The sequence below is a fragment of the Phytophthora sojae genome, assembly GCF_000149755.1.
Source record: "Phytophthora sojae unplaced genomic scaffold PHYSOscaffold_9, whole genome shotgun sequence".
Lineage (NCBI taxonomy): Eukaryota > Oomycota > Peronosporomycetes > Peronosporales > Peronosporaceae > Phytophthora > Phytophthora sojae.
In genome coordinates this window covers 1851499-1867487 of record NW_009258123.1, presented here as the reverse complement: position 1 = coordinate 1867487, position 15989 = coordinate 1851499, and the positions used below count along the sequence as shown (strand labels likewise).

The window sequence follows — 15989 nt, the reverse complement described above, 5'->3', positions numbered from 1 at the left end:
CTTGGAGGGTTGATTAGCCGCACCGCTTGCTGCTAGAGTTGCCCCTTCAGTCTTCACATTCGCTTGCTGTGAGCCTCCAGCCGCTCCGGCCCCGGTTCCTGGCTTCGCAGAGCCCGATGCAGAGACACCTGCAGGAACCGCAGCAGTGGTAGTATTCATGATCTTGATTAGGCCCCGCACAGCATCCGGGCACTGACTTGCCGCCAGTTGAAGTTGAGCAGGATTTCCCCGGCAAGAGTCAACCACCTTGATAGCTTTCCGCACAGGCCCACACACTTCACAGATCATCTTGTTGCATTGCTTGAAATGCGAAAGTACGTAGCGTGAAGAAATACAGTGATCCGTTCGGCACTGCCGCTGGTGACACTCGCAAATGTGTTTCCACAGTACTTTCATTCCTGCACAGTACGGAAGGATGCACTGTTGGGCTGTGCAAGTACTGGCATGGCGTAGCATACAAAGCCGCTCCTGCTGTCGTCGAAGTACCAGTTGCTGCTCGTTCTCATTCATCGGGGGGCGAATAGCACTGCAGACATCGCACTGCAGATTCCGGCATTTGCGAAAGTGAGAAAGCAATTGTCGGGTCGATTTGCATCCGAGCGTTGTGCACTGAGCGTTCGCGCATCGTGACACATGTGACAGCAACGCCTTCGTGCGACTGCAGTAGTCGATCGTGCATTCCCCAGTTGTACAAGTTCGAGCGTGCTTCAACTGGATCAGTCGTCGCTTGAGTTCTTCTCGCTTCTGAGCAATTGACACTTCGTTCATCTGAATCATCCCAGGCGTGACTCCATTTCCCGTAGCTGCTGCAGATGTTGGTGTCGTCGAAGTACCGCTGGTCGGCACAGTCGCACTAGCCTGTAGCTGAGCAGCGCTAACTTTTCCGTTCAATTGCTGTTGCTGGAGCTGTTGAAGCTGCTGCATCCGCCTGAGCTGCTGCATTTGCTGAATCTGCTGAATCTGCTGGATTTGCGGCCCCGTTAGATTCATGCCGTGATACATATTAGTTGCAGCGGCAGTAGAAGTCGTTGGAGCGGCACTAACCATCGCAGGAGTTGGTTGCGCCAACGCCGCAGATGGCCCCGCTGCAGGAGAGGCCATACTGGCACTGATCTCGGGAGGCATACTCAGCGGAACTGCGTTAAACGCACCCGCGTCGACGCTTCCAACTACAGTTGGCGAAGCCACTGTGGGCGTAACATTCACGAAGTTGTTGCCATTCGCAGCATTCAGTGCACCAGTCGGAGTTGTCACAGCCTTGAGTTCAGACTCGGGCATTGAAAGTGGCTGGTCGTTCACACCGTTCGCCATTTCATCTGCTTCACGTTCCAGCTCGTCCAAAATCGAAGCACATGCAGCTCCATTGTTGGTGGATGAAGTCACGGTACCTGGAGTCGTACTTGCAGTCGCGATAGATCCAGGTGTCTTCACTGCCATTTGTGACATGCTCACGGGCATCTGGAGTGGCTGGTTAACGGAGGCCTGGCTCATCGGCGCTGACGCTCCAGGGAACGGCACAGCTTGGAAATTAGCTCGTTGGTTGTGCAGCGCTGCGGCCATTTGTTGCTGCTGCTGTCTCTGAAGTAGCGCCATTTGCCGCTGCTGAAGCAACTGAGCTTGAGTTTGTTGCTGAACAGCATCTGCAGATGCACCTGGCGATTGGAGCTGTTGCTGTTGTAACCTTGCCTGTTGCTGCTGCATTTGCCGCCGCCTCGAGTTATCCAATGCTTGTTGAAGTCGCGCCTTCAGAGTTTGGACATTGCTGTACTCTTGTTTTGAAGGTGCTCCCATATACAACGTGTGCTCCAGCCGCCTTGCAATTTCTCGCGGGTTATAATTCGCGGATGTCGGTCTGTTCGCACTCTTCATTATCAATGTCAAGCTGTACACGATCACAACCAGCTCGGCACGTTCAGTCAATCATATCACCCAACCAGAATAAACCCCTTCAAGTACGCACATGATCCGTGCAATTTGCTGTCTTGCGCCTCGATCGGCATCTTTATCCCTCCAATCTGCTGTCGCTCCAACGGTTGCACCCACAATACCTCCTCCTGCTGCTGCAGCAGCAGCTGCAGTTGGCGTTGGTGCTGCTGCTGATGTTGCTACTGCAGGAACTGCTGGATTCGTCGCAGTCGGGGTGGCAGCGGTACTCGCGTTTGTTGCGGTCATGGCAGCGCTTGAACTGGGTGTAGATGCTGCTGTAGAAACTGGAGCTCCTGAGGTGCTTGGGTTCATTGCCTGCAAAATACCAACAAGATCCACAATCCACACACGTCGCAGACACGCATCCGAACACCGTCGTTAGGTCTCCAATCCTTTGCATGTCAGGACAGTTGCAACACGCAACGATGCAACGTACGCTGCTCGCTGGTGTAGTCGTAGTGGATTCAGAATGACCAGCTACTGTCGGCTTTGGTGCATACTGAGAAACAGGGGGCATAGATTGCTGGGGAACGGACATGGGCTAGTTACACCGTCTCGCGAGTCTGCTCCCGGCAGCTGCAGCACGCTCTCCTTCAGCAGCGACGATTGCCTTGCTCCACCGAAGGTTTTCTAGCTGTTTCCAAGCTCCAAAGTCCCCTAAAAGCCGTAGATACCCGACCGCCTCCGAGTCCTCAGCTCTAGAGCGAATTCCTGCAACACCAGCAACAATCCACAAACACAACCGCGCCAGTTAGTTCATGCACACACTCAGTAACATATCTTCTCTGCTCGGAGGCTCTGCAGGCCGCCAGGAACCGTGTCAAAAAATAAATTACCGCCATCACGGTAATTTACTTTGACCCGCAAGTCGAGTCCCTTCCGGAGCTCGGAAATGGCCCCGAGAAGCCGTCAAAAGAGCCCACCGGGGCTTATTCGGGCTTCGTGGCCTGCTCCGAGGGTCCTGGGGCGCTCCGGAGCTTCGGGAGCGCTGCGACGGAGGCGCCCCCCTCGGTAATTTACCAGATTCTTACCTCGGGTTAGCGGCGGCCAGAGGGCAGTTCGACACGCGGGAGTCGCCTGGGACGGAGATAGGGCCGCGCAGATGATAGTTTTCCGGGGCGCGGCGCAGTCCGCGGGCCGCAGGTCGCAGGCCGACGAGAGCCGTCGGGCGACTGTTGCTGGGGCTGTCGAGGCTCTTCCTTCCACCCCGCGAGAATGGAGAACAAGAGTGATGGTCACTCGCTCGGGGGGAAATAAGAATAGGGCGAACGCGGACGGCCCTCGCGTTTTACGGGATTAGACTGGCGTTTTGTATCGCCCGCCTTAAGTGCGAGAGCAGGGCGCCGGGCTTTTCTGTCGAAATGTCGCGCGAAGGTCGCTCGTGTTCGCGCGACACCAAAAGATGTTCACCATTGCAACACTGGCCACCAAGATGCGCACCGTCGGCGCGGTGGACGCCCCGGAGGACGTCTCGGGGGACCGCGGGCGGCGCGTCGAGACCGAGACGGCTCTGGCCGCCGGCGACCTGGCGCTGCGTGCCCCGGCGCTCGCCACCGTGCTGCTGCCGGCGCTCTGGGACTCGCACTGCCACAAGTGCTTCGCCTCGGGCACGCGCCTGAGCCGCTGCGGGCGCTGCAACACGGCCTTCTACTGTGCGTCCCGAGTGCGCTGCTGTTTGATTGGCTAAATGTATCGGGTGCTGACGCCGTTGCGCTGCTGCAGGCTCCAAGGCGTGCCAGCAGGCGGACTGGAAGCCCGACCACCGCAAGGAGTGCAAGGTCCTGGCGCAGCTGGCGCAGCTCGGGCTCAGGAACGACCAGACCGCGGACGTGCTGCTGCTCGGCCGCGTGCTGAGGCGCGAGGACGCAGAAGGGCTGCAGCCCAAGGAGCTCGTGTGGTACGAGGAGGACATGGAGGACCAGGAGCTCATGCTGCTCGCGGCGCTGGCGCAGAAGCTGGAGTTGGTGGATGGTGAGGAGGCAGAGGAGAGGGGGTTGTGTGGTATTTTGGAGGGCTGATGGGGTTGTTTTGTTTGATTTTTGGGGCAGGCTCGTACTCGATGGACGAGATGCTGCGCATGCTGAGCCGCTTCCGCAACAACAACTTCTCCATCTGCGACGAGCTGCTGCTGGAGCAGGGCGCAGGCTGCTTCCCGCTGGGCGCGATGATCAACCACAGCTGCGACCCGAACTGTGCCATCACGTAAGTGGGATGGCGGCGTATTTTGATTATCTGTTACAGTTGGTTTGCTTACGCTGTCGATGGATTTGTTTGCCGCAGGTTTGTCCCCAAGACTCTCGAAATGGAGTTCCGGGCCATGAGGCCCATCAAGGCTGGCGAGGAGATCACACAGACCTACGGTGCGGCTGCTTGAACGTAAAGTGCGCTGCTGTTTTTTTTCTGACGTAGGCTTTGTTGCAGTCGATGTCGCGCTGCCTCGCCGTGAGAGACACGAGCGGCTGCAGCGCAAGTACCACTTCAACTGTGCCTGCAGTCGCTGCTCGGTGCCTCTGCAGGAGTCTGGCAGCCTGGATGCTTTCCTCGATGCTGATATCGACGGCGTCCCTAAGGAGCAGTGGTCTCAGGAGCGTAAGGACGAGGTGGAGCGTGCGCTCAAGGAAGTCAGCGACGCCACCGATGTTGCTTCTGTCAGTACTGACCTTGCGGACCAGCAGCAGCAATGCATCGACGCACTGCAGAAGTTGGCCGAGCGCCAGAGCAACATTCTCCACCGCGACAGCATTGCGCGGTTGCAGACGCTGGCTACGATCTTTAGTGCGGAAATGGAGCGTGGCAGCGTAGAGGAAGCGGTTGTTTACGGGGAGAAAATGCTGGAGTTCTACCAACGCGTATACAACGCCAACCACCCGATGACGGGGCTCCACTTGTTCACCCTCGGCGATCTGTATGCTCAGCTGGCCCAGGTAGGAACCGGCCCTGAGAACAGCAAGGCGAAGTCGTCCGAATACCTGACCGAGGCGAGGCGTATTCTCCAGATTACTCAGGGAAAGGAGCACCGCTTTGTGAAAATGCTCGCGGATAGGCTGCAGGCTGCAGCATGATAACATGGCAGCTACGCTCAAGCATCAGGGATAGAGTTTCGTTTCTAGCTAGGAGTGCCGTCACTCTCTGTGGACGGTGAAATCACGAAATGGTGTTCAATTTACCGGGTGACGGACACATGTTATCGTTGCCATCGCTACTGAAACTAAGCTTTACAATAGGAGATGAGAAGCCAGCAGCGTTACAATGCGGATGGTTTGGGGAAGCTTGGCTTGGCCTGAATCGACTCGAGGAGGCGAAGACGACCTTCTTTCGCTGGATAATCAATCTGCGGTCTCTGGATGACAAACTTTTCAACCAGGTCACGCACAAGAGGACCCGATCTCAAATGGCGAGCGCTTGCGAAGAAATGCCACCCATCCATGCTACTCAGCAAGGGCATCGCGACGGATACCAAGCGATCCGTGGGTGTATCCGCTTGTTCGCCGGTGCCTTCGCCTTGCGAATATTCTGCAGCAACTTCATAGTTTTCCTTCGCCAGTCGAATCGAGGTTATCGTAGGTTTCGTGGTGTCTGTGCTGTCATATACAACACGGAGACCAGAGAAATGTGGCTGCGACGAGCTCATCGCAGGGTATCGGCGCAACCAGTAGGCAAGCGCGTCCTTCAGTTCGCGAATAGATAACTCCACAACCACAGTAGGCTTCACTAGGGGAAGATATTTCTCAAGCCACTTGCGCGTAATGGCAAGTCCAGGCTCGTTCAGCTTGTCTCCTTTAATGTAGCCTGCGTTCACAAGCCCGATATCAGCTCCCAGTCCTTCACGCAGAGAGTCTGCTACGAGGTTGCCCATGTTGCTCTCTTGCGTGCGGCACGTGACGCGTCGTCCATCCAACGCTGTGCCTGCCGTCGCCAGTGGTGTTAGTTTTCCTTGCGCTAGCTCCTCCCGCTCAACGTCCATTACGTACTTGTTCAGAAGCGCGAGGCATTCTGGATCGGCTTGATATCCACGATTCAAAAGCATTTGCCACTGGAAACCCACTCGGACCTCAGACTTGTGGGTCTGAACCTGGCGAGATATCTTCGGTGTGGTCAACGTCATCTCCACGGCCCCCAGCCAAAGAGCATCCATGCCTGACTTGTGAATCAGCGTGTCGACGCCAGAAGCGCAGGTCACTGGAAAGTGATCGTGGCCTCCCAGGATGAGATTGATACCCGGCACCTGCATGGCAAGTCGCACATCGTCCGCAACCTTGAAATGGGTCAGCGCCACGATGACGTCTGCTCCCTGCGCCTTCAGTTCCTCAACACAGCGACGCGCGTGAGGTCTCTCGTCTTCAAAAACAACGCTGGGTCCAGCAAATGGGTCCTTCCCAGTGACAGTCGTCAGAACCCCAAACAGACCCAGCCGAAGCCCATTGCTCAACGGAACCACCCACGTATCCACGAGACCCGGATACAACTCGCCACTGGCAGCAGTCCTAGCATTCGACCCGAAGCACTTGAAATTAGCGCCGGCGAGCAACTCGCGCATGTGTTCGGCGCCAAAATCGAACTCGTGGTTGCCCAGCACCACGTACTCGATACCGACTTTGTTCAGCAACTCGACCATAACAGCTCTGCAGGAGAGTATCAACACTGCAAAGGTTAATACTCTTCCAAGCTCGCACTGGAGATAACTGTGACGCACCCTTTGTCCTTCCGATCCAGCTCCGACCTCCACAGGAAGTCCCCATTCAGTGTGACGATCACGTGAGTATCGCGATCAATCTTTTGCCTTGTGACTTTCAGCATTGTAGCGAGTTCGGCAACGCCCCCAACGCCATTGGCGTCCGGGAACAGCTCGTAGACGTCGTTCACAGTGAGGAACACCACCTTCGTCGTGAGATCCTGCGCGCCGTGGGGGGATTCGGACGCCACCGCATTGTCAGCGAACAGTGCGCTATCTTCACGATACGCAGGTCCATCCACACGCGACGCAAAGGCATCGGCGCTCAGGCTACACCGAGTCCCAGCTGGCGCCTCCACCTTCACTTCGAGCTCCATTTTCGTCCTTATAAACTGTTACCCCCGCATAGAGGGCAAACATTTATGTGTGTCGTAGTACAACCAGCAGAAAACAGTGTATTGAAGATGAGGACGTCGTTGACACCTTTCAGGACTTGATTGGTGAGTGATGTGGTCACATTCCACCAAAATGCGCTCCACGACTCGAGTACAGAGGAAGCAATGGCGCGAAAAGTGTGGTTCAGTGAAGGATGCGCTTATCGTGGAAGTGCCGAAGGGGGACCCAGTGATACCTTTCACAACGCCTTTGAGACCAGGAGAAGTTTGATGCGGAATGCAGCTCATTAGAAGATTGGGGTTCCAACCATCTCGAAATTTATGAGCGAGTTGGGCGGATGCACCGACACGGGGAAGATCTTTTGGCGCTTGGAAGACAAGCAGGTCGTGTCGCTGATCACGGATGGGTGGTTTCGGAAGTCCACTGCTGGCAATACTAACGCTCTTGAGAACAAGAGGGGTATTGTCTTTGGGTCTCCGGGAATCGGCAAGTCGACTTTGTTGTGTGTGATGGCTTTCTACCTCGTGCTCAAGCGCAAGAAGAATGTGCTGTTGTTTCGAAGGTTTTTGGGCTAGGACTATGTGTTTGCCTGCTCTACCTGACGCACGATGATGGCCGAGTGGCCTACTTTTCGATCCCGCTGCCGACCGAGTCTCGAGTGAGCAGAATCTACGAAGCGCTCATAGGTCAAATAGGCGTGAAGAATATCTGGGTCTTGTTCGATGGGTTTTCTTACAATGAAATCCCTGGGAGTTTGGAGACGTTTGACATGCTAGCGACGTCGCAGCACGTGGAGCCAGGGCTCGGTAAATACCAATATCCGTAAGAATAACTCGCAGTAACTTACGGGAATAACTTACTGATACCCCGTCACCAATTTCGTGGAATAAGAACTAGGAAGTCAGAAATCTATACAACTTGTGCTTGGTATGATCACTTCCCCATGAATTCGACGGTAATTGGTGTGCTGCACACCAATTACCGTCGCCGTGTGCAAGATGAGTTTAAAAATACTAATAAGAAGCCGTTGCAACTTACTTTTGCTGTGAAAATCTTACAGAAATAGAGCTCAATTGTACTAGAATGCGTTATACTAAAACAAAAACTTCGAACCCTTGTGAGGTTTGTATCGAATTACAGGTGCATGGAATCTAAGGCATGCTTTGGTTAGCGTAGCATATGAAACCATAGGCGGGAACCCGCAAATGATACCGACCAAATCGCGATTTATTTATTTAAAATTTCGGCCACCATATTGGTACCGTTGGGGCAAGTTAAACCATCAAACTCGATGAAAGAGTTCCAACTAATGTGCCACCGGTACTGAGTAGACCTGAATAACGTACCTTACCATGTCAAAGTCCACCTTACGTGAGCAGGAGGTTAGCAATGTGGCCGGAAAGCCCTCTACCGCTGTACCAGGCAAGAGTCTGGATTTTCATGAGAGACACAGGACGGGAGCAAAGACGAATTCACCTTCCGTTTCTCTACCGAGCTTAAGCTACGTTCAACGTAGGTCATAGAACAACACTCCAATACATTTGATCATACATGGGTACCGGTAGTTTTGGGGAAACCGGGGTCCCGATGGGTACCCGGGTTCCCGCCAATTGTTTCATATGGTGTACGATCATGGGTAACCGAAGTAAACTATCCACATGAGTTAGACACTTCTGTTCTTCTCGCCTTTGTGTTTAACTCTTTTTAACTACACTTGAGTTTGTGGCTACATTAGTGGGGAAAAATTAGAAAATAACCCAATTATTAATTGCGGAACGTTGAAGAGTCCAATCAATATCGTATTGTATTTTGCTTAGCCCCTCACGTCGCAAGAGGCAGTTGTACGTATTGCTGTCTGCTGCCTAGCTGGTCAAAGAGGGGTATCTTTTCGTTGGCAAGTTGATACACGGTATTGAACCGGACGAAATGGAGATTAGATTTTACTACTTTGGTGGCAAAGTGCGTGACTTCACCAGACGATATACGCCGTCGCATCGAAAACGTTACCGGTATCGGTAGGCCGCTGAAGTTGCCACCGCTCGTATTTCCCGAGGGTTCGATTTTGTCTGGAAAATCACAATATGGTCATCTACGCCGCACATTTGCAAGGGATATATCTCAATTCACCAGTTCACGGTATTGGGAGCAAGTCATCGACTCGGAATATGCGCTCCGTAATCTTTGCTGGAGGCTGAATTCAGACGACCTGCATCGAATCTACACCTGGGCACAAGGAGCTGGATACGAGTACGCATCACTAGCTGCAAGCGCTCTTAGACTTTATATTCAAAGCCTCGCTGCCGAGAATCGACTTAGACTTCGCATATCCAAGTATGACCCGCCGATAGCTAGAACAGACGATCAGCCTCACCTGGATATGAAGCGGTTGTCCTTGCGAAAAGGGGTAGCGGTGCGTTCGGGCACAGCAATCGACTACGAAAGCAGTCTGAGGGAGTGAAAGGATAATCCATTCACGTCGTACTGGGTCCCTGATTGCGACGACTTCCCCAACATCGACGGCATTTCCAAAATCCAATCTATACCAGAGAAGAAGAAGAAGAGCAACGTGGCGTACCTGCAAATTGTTGACGGCCAGAACCACACGATCAGCAAAACTCGACTGAAGAGCCTGAACTCGATTTTCTTCCCAGATAATGTCAAGCAAGCCGGAGTTCACGATCCACCGATTTACATCGCTGTGTGTTCGAGCCTAGCAGCGTGTGAGGAGTTTGTGTTGACACCATCTCCCGAAGTCGGAGCGGCGCTAAGCGCGTGTCCAGATGAAGTGTACGTGGGCTACTACGAGCAGGTTCATTTCGCCAGCAATTGGACCTGGGATCGGCGTGTCGACCTTCTTCCACGTAATAGTGGAGTAAAACGTATGAGGACTGCATAGCTTGAGTCATGACACCCAAACCAACCATCGTAGTGCAAGGTTAATCTTTGGTTTAGTTTCACATTTTCGTATAAATGTTGCTACTATACATCTCATTTTCGTTTGAACTAAGTCTTGTTATGAGGTAACCATGTAATTCTGAAGGACGTCAGCAAGTTCGCCATCAGATCCGGCCGTCTTGGTAGTTTAGCATATCGTCGAATGAGTATTTGAATATTTATGTCGTTTTTAGACTCACACGCCGAGTCCTCTACCTGTCGCTGGCGTCTCCAGCCACTCGTTTTGCTAATGAATCCGTGTTGTCCACTTGAACGCTTCAATTTGGTCGGGTGAGAGCCATCTCAAGCCCCAGAGCAGTAGGAGGATTGAGGGCGATGCGCACACTGTCGTTGCTGGCTGACCAAAAGGCCGCAGGGGCGAGAGGCTCATTCCTAGTACCACAAGTGATCGGGTCCAGGAGCTGAACGTGCTCGTACACTGCAGCTACAAATGCAGCGCTTAGGCGAGAGGTGAATTCGGCGACCCCTAGAGTTTCGAAGGCAATGCGAAACTCAGCAGCAGTAGCTTGGTTCTCTGGTTTTGACGCATCCAGGTTGTTGTGCTCTGTTGGTTGGGCGTCAGACAGCGGCGACTCGCGCTTCAATTTCTGGCACAAGAGCTATCATTTGAACGCTTAGCCTAATGAATAACCGTCCTACTTAATGAAAGGAAAACCGTACCTCTAACGTCCGTCGTAGCAATTGCCGCAGCAGCGGTGGTAGCACCTTCAGAGCATTTACGACTGCGTTATGATCTACTGGCTGCTGCCGTGGAGACCTTGGGGATCTTGGAGAAATTTTCACCGCCGCGTCAGGGAACAACAGCGAGTGCCATGAAATCGGGGCTACCGATGCAATCTGCAGCGCCAAATCTCGCAGCGCCGAGGAAAGACTCTCACTACGCGCGTCATATCGGAGACGGCGAATTGCGTACTGCAAGGTACCGATTAGCACCAAACCCGGCATAGAATAATGATTTCCTTGTAGTGGACTTACACGATCGTGGATGTGAGGTAGTTTGCTCGCAACTCGCTCTTCGAATGGGACGAGCTCCAACCCGTTTGCGTTGACCGCGACGACGCGCAAAGCTCCTTCGTGGCGCAGCAGCAGCTCGCAGCTAGCATCGAAAGAGAGCAACATGCGTCAGAGTTTCACCACCGTTGGTTGACACGGAGTTGAAGTCACCTGGTCCACGCTGATGGGCGAGCAGAGCGAGTTAGCCTCAATGAGCCAGCACCAGACCGAAGATACGTAACGCAACGTACGGGGCAAGGACGTCACGCGCTGAGACGGAAACTGCCCGCGCTGCATGCGTTGAATGTCCCGAGCCACGACAAACTCCACCCCCACACGCAACGCCGAGTCGGCGAGTTTTTCACGCGTAAGAAGCAGGTCGCCATCCTCACACAGAGCCAACACGTCTTTGATTTGGAGCTGGGAGGTCAACGCCGACCGCGAGTGGGGGAGCAAGAAGCTGCCGGAACTCCAAGTGCTGCCCATTTCACCCCCACTGGAAACGGCAAAAAATAAACAGCGACTTGTTGTTGTTGTTGACTCACTTTCAATAGCCACAGCATTACTACAGCAACTCTTGTCGAGAGTCTTGCTCATGCTTCGACACAACAATGATCACGCTACGGTGTATACATGTACGAAATCGTTCAAGACTCAGTCAAGGCGGAGACGACCAGCTGACCGCTAAGCTTACGTGGCAGTGGGTTATACATCCACTGCTGCAGCATGGCAGCCAGCGCTTTACTGTATCCCTGACTGCAGCCACCCACTCTCGAATTATCTCATCTCCCCCGCTCAAGAGACCAAGCAGCCGCGGTACTCACTCAACGTTCACCAGCGTCAACGACCAAGTAGAAGAGACCAAGCATCAGCTGCACCATGCAACAACGTCAACTAACGTTATCACCCCAGGCTCTGCGTCCTTGTGGTCGCGCGTCTTGTTCTCGTTCGCCAACCCCATGATGAGCACGGGCAACACGCGCCAGCTCGACAACGACGACCTGTGGGAGCTCGACCGCGACAACCAGTCAGCTACGGTGTTCGACGAGTTCGTGAGGCACTACGAGAGCCATGACAAGTCCATCATCAAGGCCATGGCCACCACGTACGGGGGCCCCTTCCTGCTATGCGCTCTGGCGACGCTCTTCTCCACCGCGTGCAGCGTCTTCGCTCCTGCGGTTCTGAACCACGTCGTGACTGCATTCGCGGCCGCGACGATCGACATGTACGACTTGGGCCTGTGGCTCGGCGTGTTCTTCGCCTCACGTCTTGTGAACGCCATCATGCTGCCCCACGTGCAGTTCCACATCGAGTTGATCGCGCTCCGCCTGACGGTGTCGCTCAAGGGGCTGCTCTTCAGGAAGGCCATGCGTCGCAGCATCCAGAGCAAAGGCGACTCCAACGCCGTGGACATCTCCAACCTCTTCTCGTCGGACGTGGACAACGTGCTCTGGGCGGCGTTCATGAGCTACAGCGTGTGGATCACCCCCATCCAGATCGTGGTTGTGGTCTTCATGCTGTACGAAGTCATCGGCGTCGCTGCCTTTGCCGGACTGGGGGTCATCGTCGCCTCGATCGTAGCGGGCTCTATCATCGCCAAACTCTCCGGCGACACGTTCGAAGGGGTCATGCAGCACAAGGACAACCGCATGAAGACCATCAAGGAGGTCTTCAGCGCCATTCAGATCGTGAAATTGAACGCGTGGGAGGACAAATTCGCAGACAAAATCCACAAGTTGCGCGCCACGGAGCTCTCCGCTATCAAGAAGTACGTGTACCTTAATGCGCTCAACATTTTCGTGCTGTGGGGCTCTCCGTTGGTGGTCTCGGCCGTGTCGTTCGCCGTGTACGCGCTTGTGATGGAGAAGGCGCTGACTGCTGCGAAAGTTTTCACTGCCATCGCTCTGTTTAACGCCATCCGTGACCCGCTGAGAGACTTGCCCACCGCCATCCAAGCTTGCATCCAGGCCAAGATCTCCATCGACCGATTCACGGACTACCTCGCTTTGGATGAGTTCGACCCGAACAACGTCACACGTGATGACCCTGCGCAGCCACAAGATGTCGCCTTGGCTATCGAAGACGGCTCCTTTGGCTGGACGGACGAGACAGCGCTACTAACCGACGTGAAGCTCACTGTGAAGCGAGGTGACCTGGTCATTGTGCACGGATCGGTTGGCAGCGGCAAGTCCTCGCTGTGCTCCGCGATACTGGGAGAGATGAACAAATTGGGCGGTAAAGTGTTCGTCCGAGGCAGCGTCGCCTACTACTCACAACAGACGTGGATTCAGAACATGACCATCCGTGACAATATCCTCTTCGGACTGCCGTACGACAAGGAGAAGTACGCGCGCGTGATCGCGGCCTGTGGTTTAGTGCCGGACCTGAAGCAGTTCCCAGGAGGTGACGAAACGGAGATTGGTCAAAAGGGAGTCAACCTTTCAGGGGGACAGAAGGCTCGTGTCTGCCTCGCTCGAGCATGCTACTCGGACGCCGATACTCTGCTACTTGACTCGCCTCTCGCTGCTGTCGACGCCATCGTGCAGAGTCAGATCTTTGGCGACTGCATCTGTAACTTGCTCGCGGACAAGACTGTGATCCTGGTGACCCACGGCGCCGACATCATTGCGAGCAAAGCTGCGAACGTGAAGGTGCTGGTGGAAAGCGGCAAGTTGACTGCTACTCGACATGAAGTTGCGTTACCACGCTGCTCCTACACGCTACCAGTGTCTCCTCGCTCGACAAAGGACGACGATGAAAAAGGCAACAACAACAACAAGGACAAGGATGCGGGTCGGCTGGTTAACGATGAAGAACGTGAAGAAGGTCGCGTGTCCAAGGAGGTGTTCTCCAACTATTTCAACTCGCTCGGCGGTGTCAAGGTCTGCGTCTTCCTCTTTGCGGTGCAGACGCTGTGGCAGGCTTTCCAGATCGGAAGTGACTTGTGGCTGAGCCGCTGGACCGGACAGAAGAACGGCTCGTACAACCAAGACGAGACAGCGTACAACATGAAGGTCTACTCGTTGCTTGGGGCCGGTGCTGCTGTCATGGTGTTCGTCCGCTCCACAACCGTGGCGATTGTTGGTCTCCGGGCGTCTCGCCACTTGTTTGACAACATGACTCAATCGCTATTGAGGGCCCCGCTCCGCTTCTTCGACGCCAACCCCATTGGCCGCATTGTGAACCGGTACGGCGACGACATGGCGGCTGTGGATTCCATGATCCCTCCTGCGTTTGGAGGTTTCCTCGCCATGTTCTTCTTCACAGTGTGTCAACTTGCGACGGCTGTGTATACGATGAACTTCCTCGGTGCTTTGATCATCCCTCTCGTGTGGATGTACGTGAAGATCGCCAACTTCTACCTCGCTCCGTCTCGAGAACTGTCACGCTTGTGGAAAGTGTCGTCTTCTCCGGTGCTCAGCCACGTGAGCCAGTCAGAGGAAGGGGTCGTGGTTATTCGCGCTTTCGGTCGAGACACCATCGATCGAATGATCACCGAGAACTTCATCCGCAACGACCTGAACAGCAGGTGCTGGCTGGCAGACACCGTCACGCAGCAGTGGTTTGGTCTTCGCATGCAGCTTCTAGGCAGCGCTGTGATTGTTCTCGTGGTGTCTGGATTGGTGTATCTGCGCGACTTCCTGTCTCCTGGTATCGTTGGACTTGCCTTCACGTACGCGCTCAGCGTCGACACTGGTCTCGCTGATCTGGTGCAGTCGTGGTCCTGGGTCGAGATCCAAATGGTCAGCCCCGAGCGCATTCTCGAGTACGGGTCGATCCCAGCTGAAGGAAGCAAGCGACCGCTTGTCATTGAGCCTGATGCTTCATGGCCTCGTTCGTCCACCGTCCAGTTCCAGGATGTGGTCTTCAGCTACAAGCAGGGCGGGAGCCCCGTGCTCAAGGGTTTGACCTTTGACATCCGCAACAACGAGAAGATCGGCATTGTCGGGCGTACTGGTGCAGGCAAGTCCAGCCTCACTATGTCTGGAAGAATTATTATTGACGGTGTGGACATTGCATCAATGCCGCTGCGTACACTGCGCTCGCACCTGTCCATCATTCCGCAGTCGCCTGTTCTGTTCAAGGGCTCGCTGCGTGCGTACATGGACCCTTTTGACGAGTTCACGGACGCCGACATTTGGAGCGCGCTGGAGAAGGTGGACATGAAGACGCAGGTGTCGGCTCTGGAGGGGCAGTTGGCGTACGAGCTGAGCGAGAACGGCGAGAACTTCAGCGTCGGGGAGCGGCAGATGCTGTGCATGGCTCGCGCGCTGCTGACCCGGAGCCGCATTGTGGTGATGGACGAGGCCACAGCGTCCATCGACCACGCGACCGAGAAGAAGCTGCAGGAGATGATCAAGAAGGATTTCCAGGACTGACGATCGCTCATCGACTGGGCACGGTGCTCGACTCGGATCGGATCCTGGTGCTGAGCGACGGGAAAGTGGTGGAGTTCGACAGCCCTCGCAACTTGGTGAAAGGTGGAAGCGGGGTCTTCTATGAGTTGGCCAAAGAGGGAGGCTACCTTGATCAGATACTTTAAGCCAGAAAATAGTAATGAATGCATGGATGAATTTGCAAAAGATGTCCTGTTGGTCAGTGAAATTCTACGGAAGTGTACGAAGAGCTGCAGATGTGTACTACGTGTACTAGTCACACTGCAGTGTAGTGGTGGTATATTGCTCGGCGAGTTGAAAACTCTACAAAGATGAATGCCCGACAGTCACGCGACGGGCTTAGTTTATTTAACTTAAAAAAGTTTAACCACTATTCATCCTGTTTTGGTGTCTAAATACGGCAATAAGAAGAACGGCAGGTCCTTGATCGAATCTGCATGTATAATATTTTCTCTTTTCTTTATTGAAAGCAATTCTTCCATTGTCTTCAAGCGAGTTGGGACTATAATAGTTGCGCATGGAGTTCCGTTCTGTACGATGCAATAAAAAGAATGGCTAGAAGTGGCGCAATGCATTTTTCAGGAAGAACAATACTCACCACGATGGTCGGAACTCGATCTATTCGAGTTCCGACCATCGTGGTGAATATT

At 54.2% G+C, this 15989-nt stretch overlaps 5 protein-coding genes across 5 annotated transcripts; 2 read left to right on the top strand and 3 right to left on the bottom strand.

Moving 5' to 3' along the window:
- Window positions 1–138: 138 nt before the first annotated feature.
- On the bottom strand, window positions 139–1869 carry PHYSODRAFT_466086 (hypothetical protein; the record flags this gene model as incomplete). The annotated part of the gene is made up of 1 exon (XM_009536548.1): window positions 139–1869. A coding segment is annotated over one exon (1731 nt), but the record flags the coding sequence as incomplete, so codon positions are not given.
- Window positions 1870–3358: 1489 nt separating this feature from the next.
- On the top strand, window positions 3359–4988 carry PHYSODRAFT_523060 (hypothetical protein; the record flags this gene model as incomplete). Its single annotated transcript, XM_009536547.1, has 6 exons — window positions 3359–3578; window positions 3649–3897; window positions 3975–4128; window positions 4207–4286; window positions 4348–4526; window positions 4605–4988. 6 exons carry the CDS (start codon window positions 3359–3361, stop codon window positions 4986–4988), a joined length of 1266 nt encoding a protein of 421 aa, XP_009534842.1.
- A 182-nt stretch (window positions 4989–5170) lies between these two features.
- Window positions 5171–6723, bottom strand: PHYSODRAFT_521557 (hypothetical protein; the record flags this gene model as incomplete). Its single annotated transcript, XM_009536546.1, has 3 exons — window positions 5171–5421; window positions 5524–6548; window positions 6620–6723. The coding sequence occupies 3 exons, from the start codon at window positions 6721–6723 to the stop codon at window positions 5171–5173; spliced, it is 1380 nt and encodes a 459-aa protein (XP_009534841.1).
- Window positions 6724–10206: 3483 nt separating this feature from the next.
- PHYSODRAFT_338682 (hypothetical protein) lies at window positions 10207–11428 on the bottom strand (the record flags this gene model as incomplete). The annotated part of the gene is made up of 4 exons (XM_009536545.1): window positions 10207–10536; window positions 10610–10861; window positions 10925–11038; window positions 11114–11428. The coding sequence occupies 4 exons, from the start codon at window positions 11426–11428 to the stop codon at window positions 10207–10209; spliced, it is 1011 nt and encodes a 336-aa protein (XP_009534840.1).
- A 476-nt stretch (window positions 11429–11904) lies between these two features.
- PHYSODRAFT_338681 (hypothetical protein) lies at window positions 11905–15321 on the top strand (the record flags this gene model as incomplete). The annotated part of the gene is made up of 1 exon (XM_009536544.1): window positions 11905–15321. One exon carries the CDS (start codon window positions 11905–11907, stop codon window positions 15319–15321), a length of 3417 nt encoding a protein of 1138 aa, XP_009534839.1.
- Between the last annotated feature and the right edge of the window lie 668 nt (window positions 15322–15989).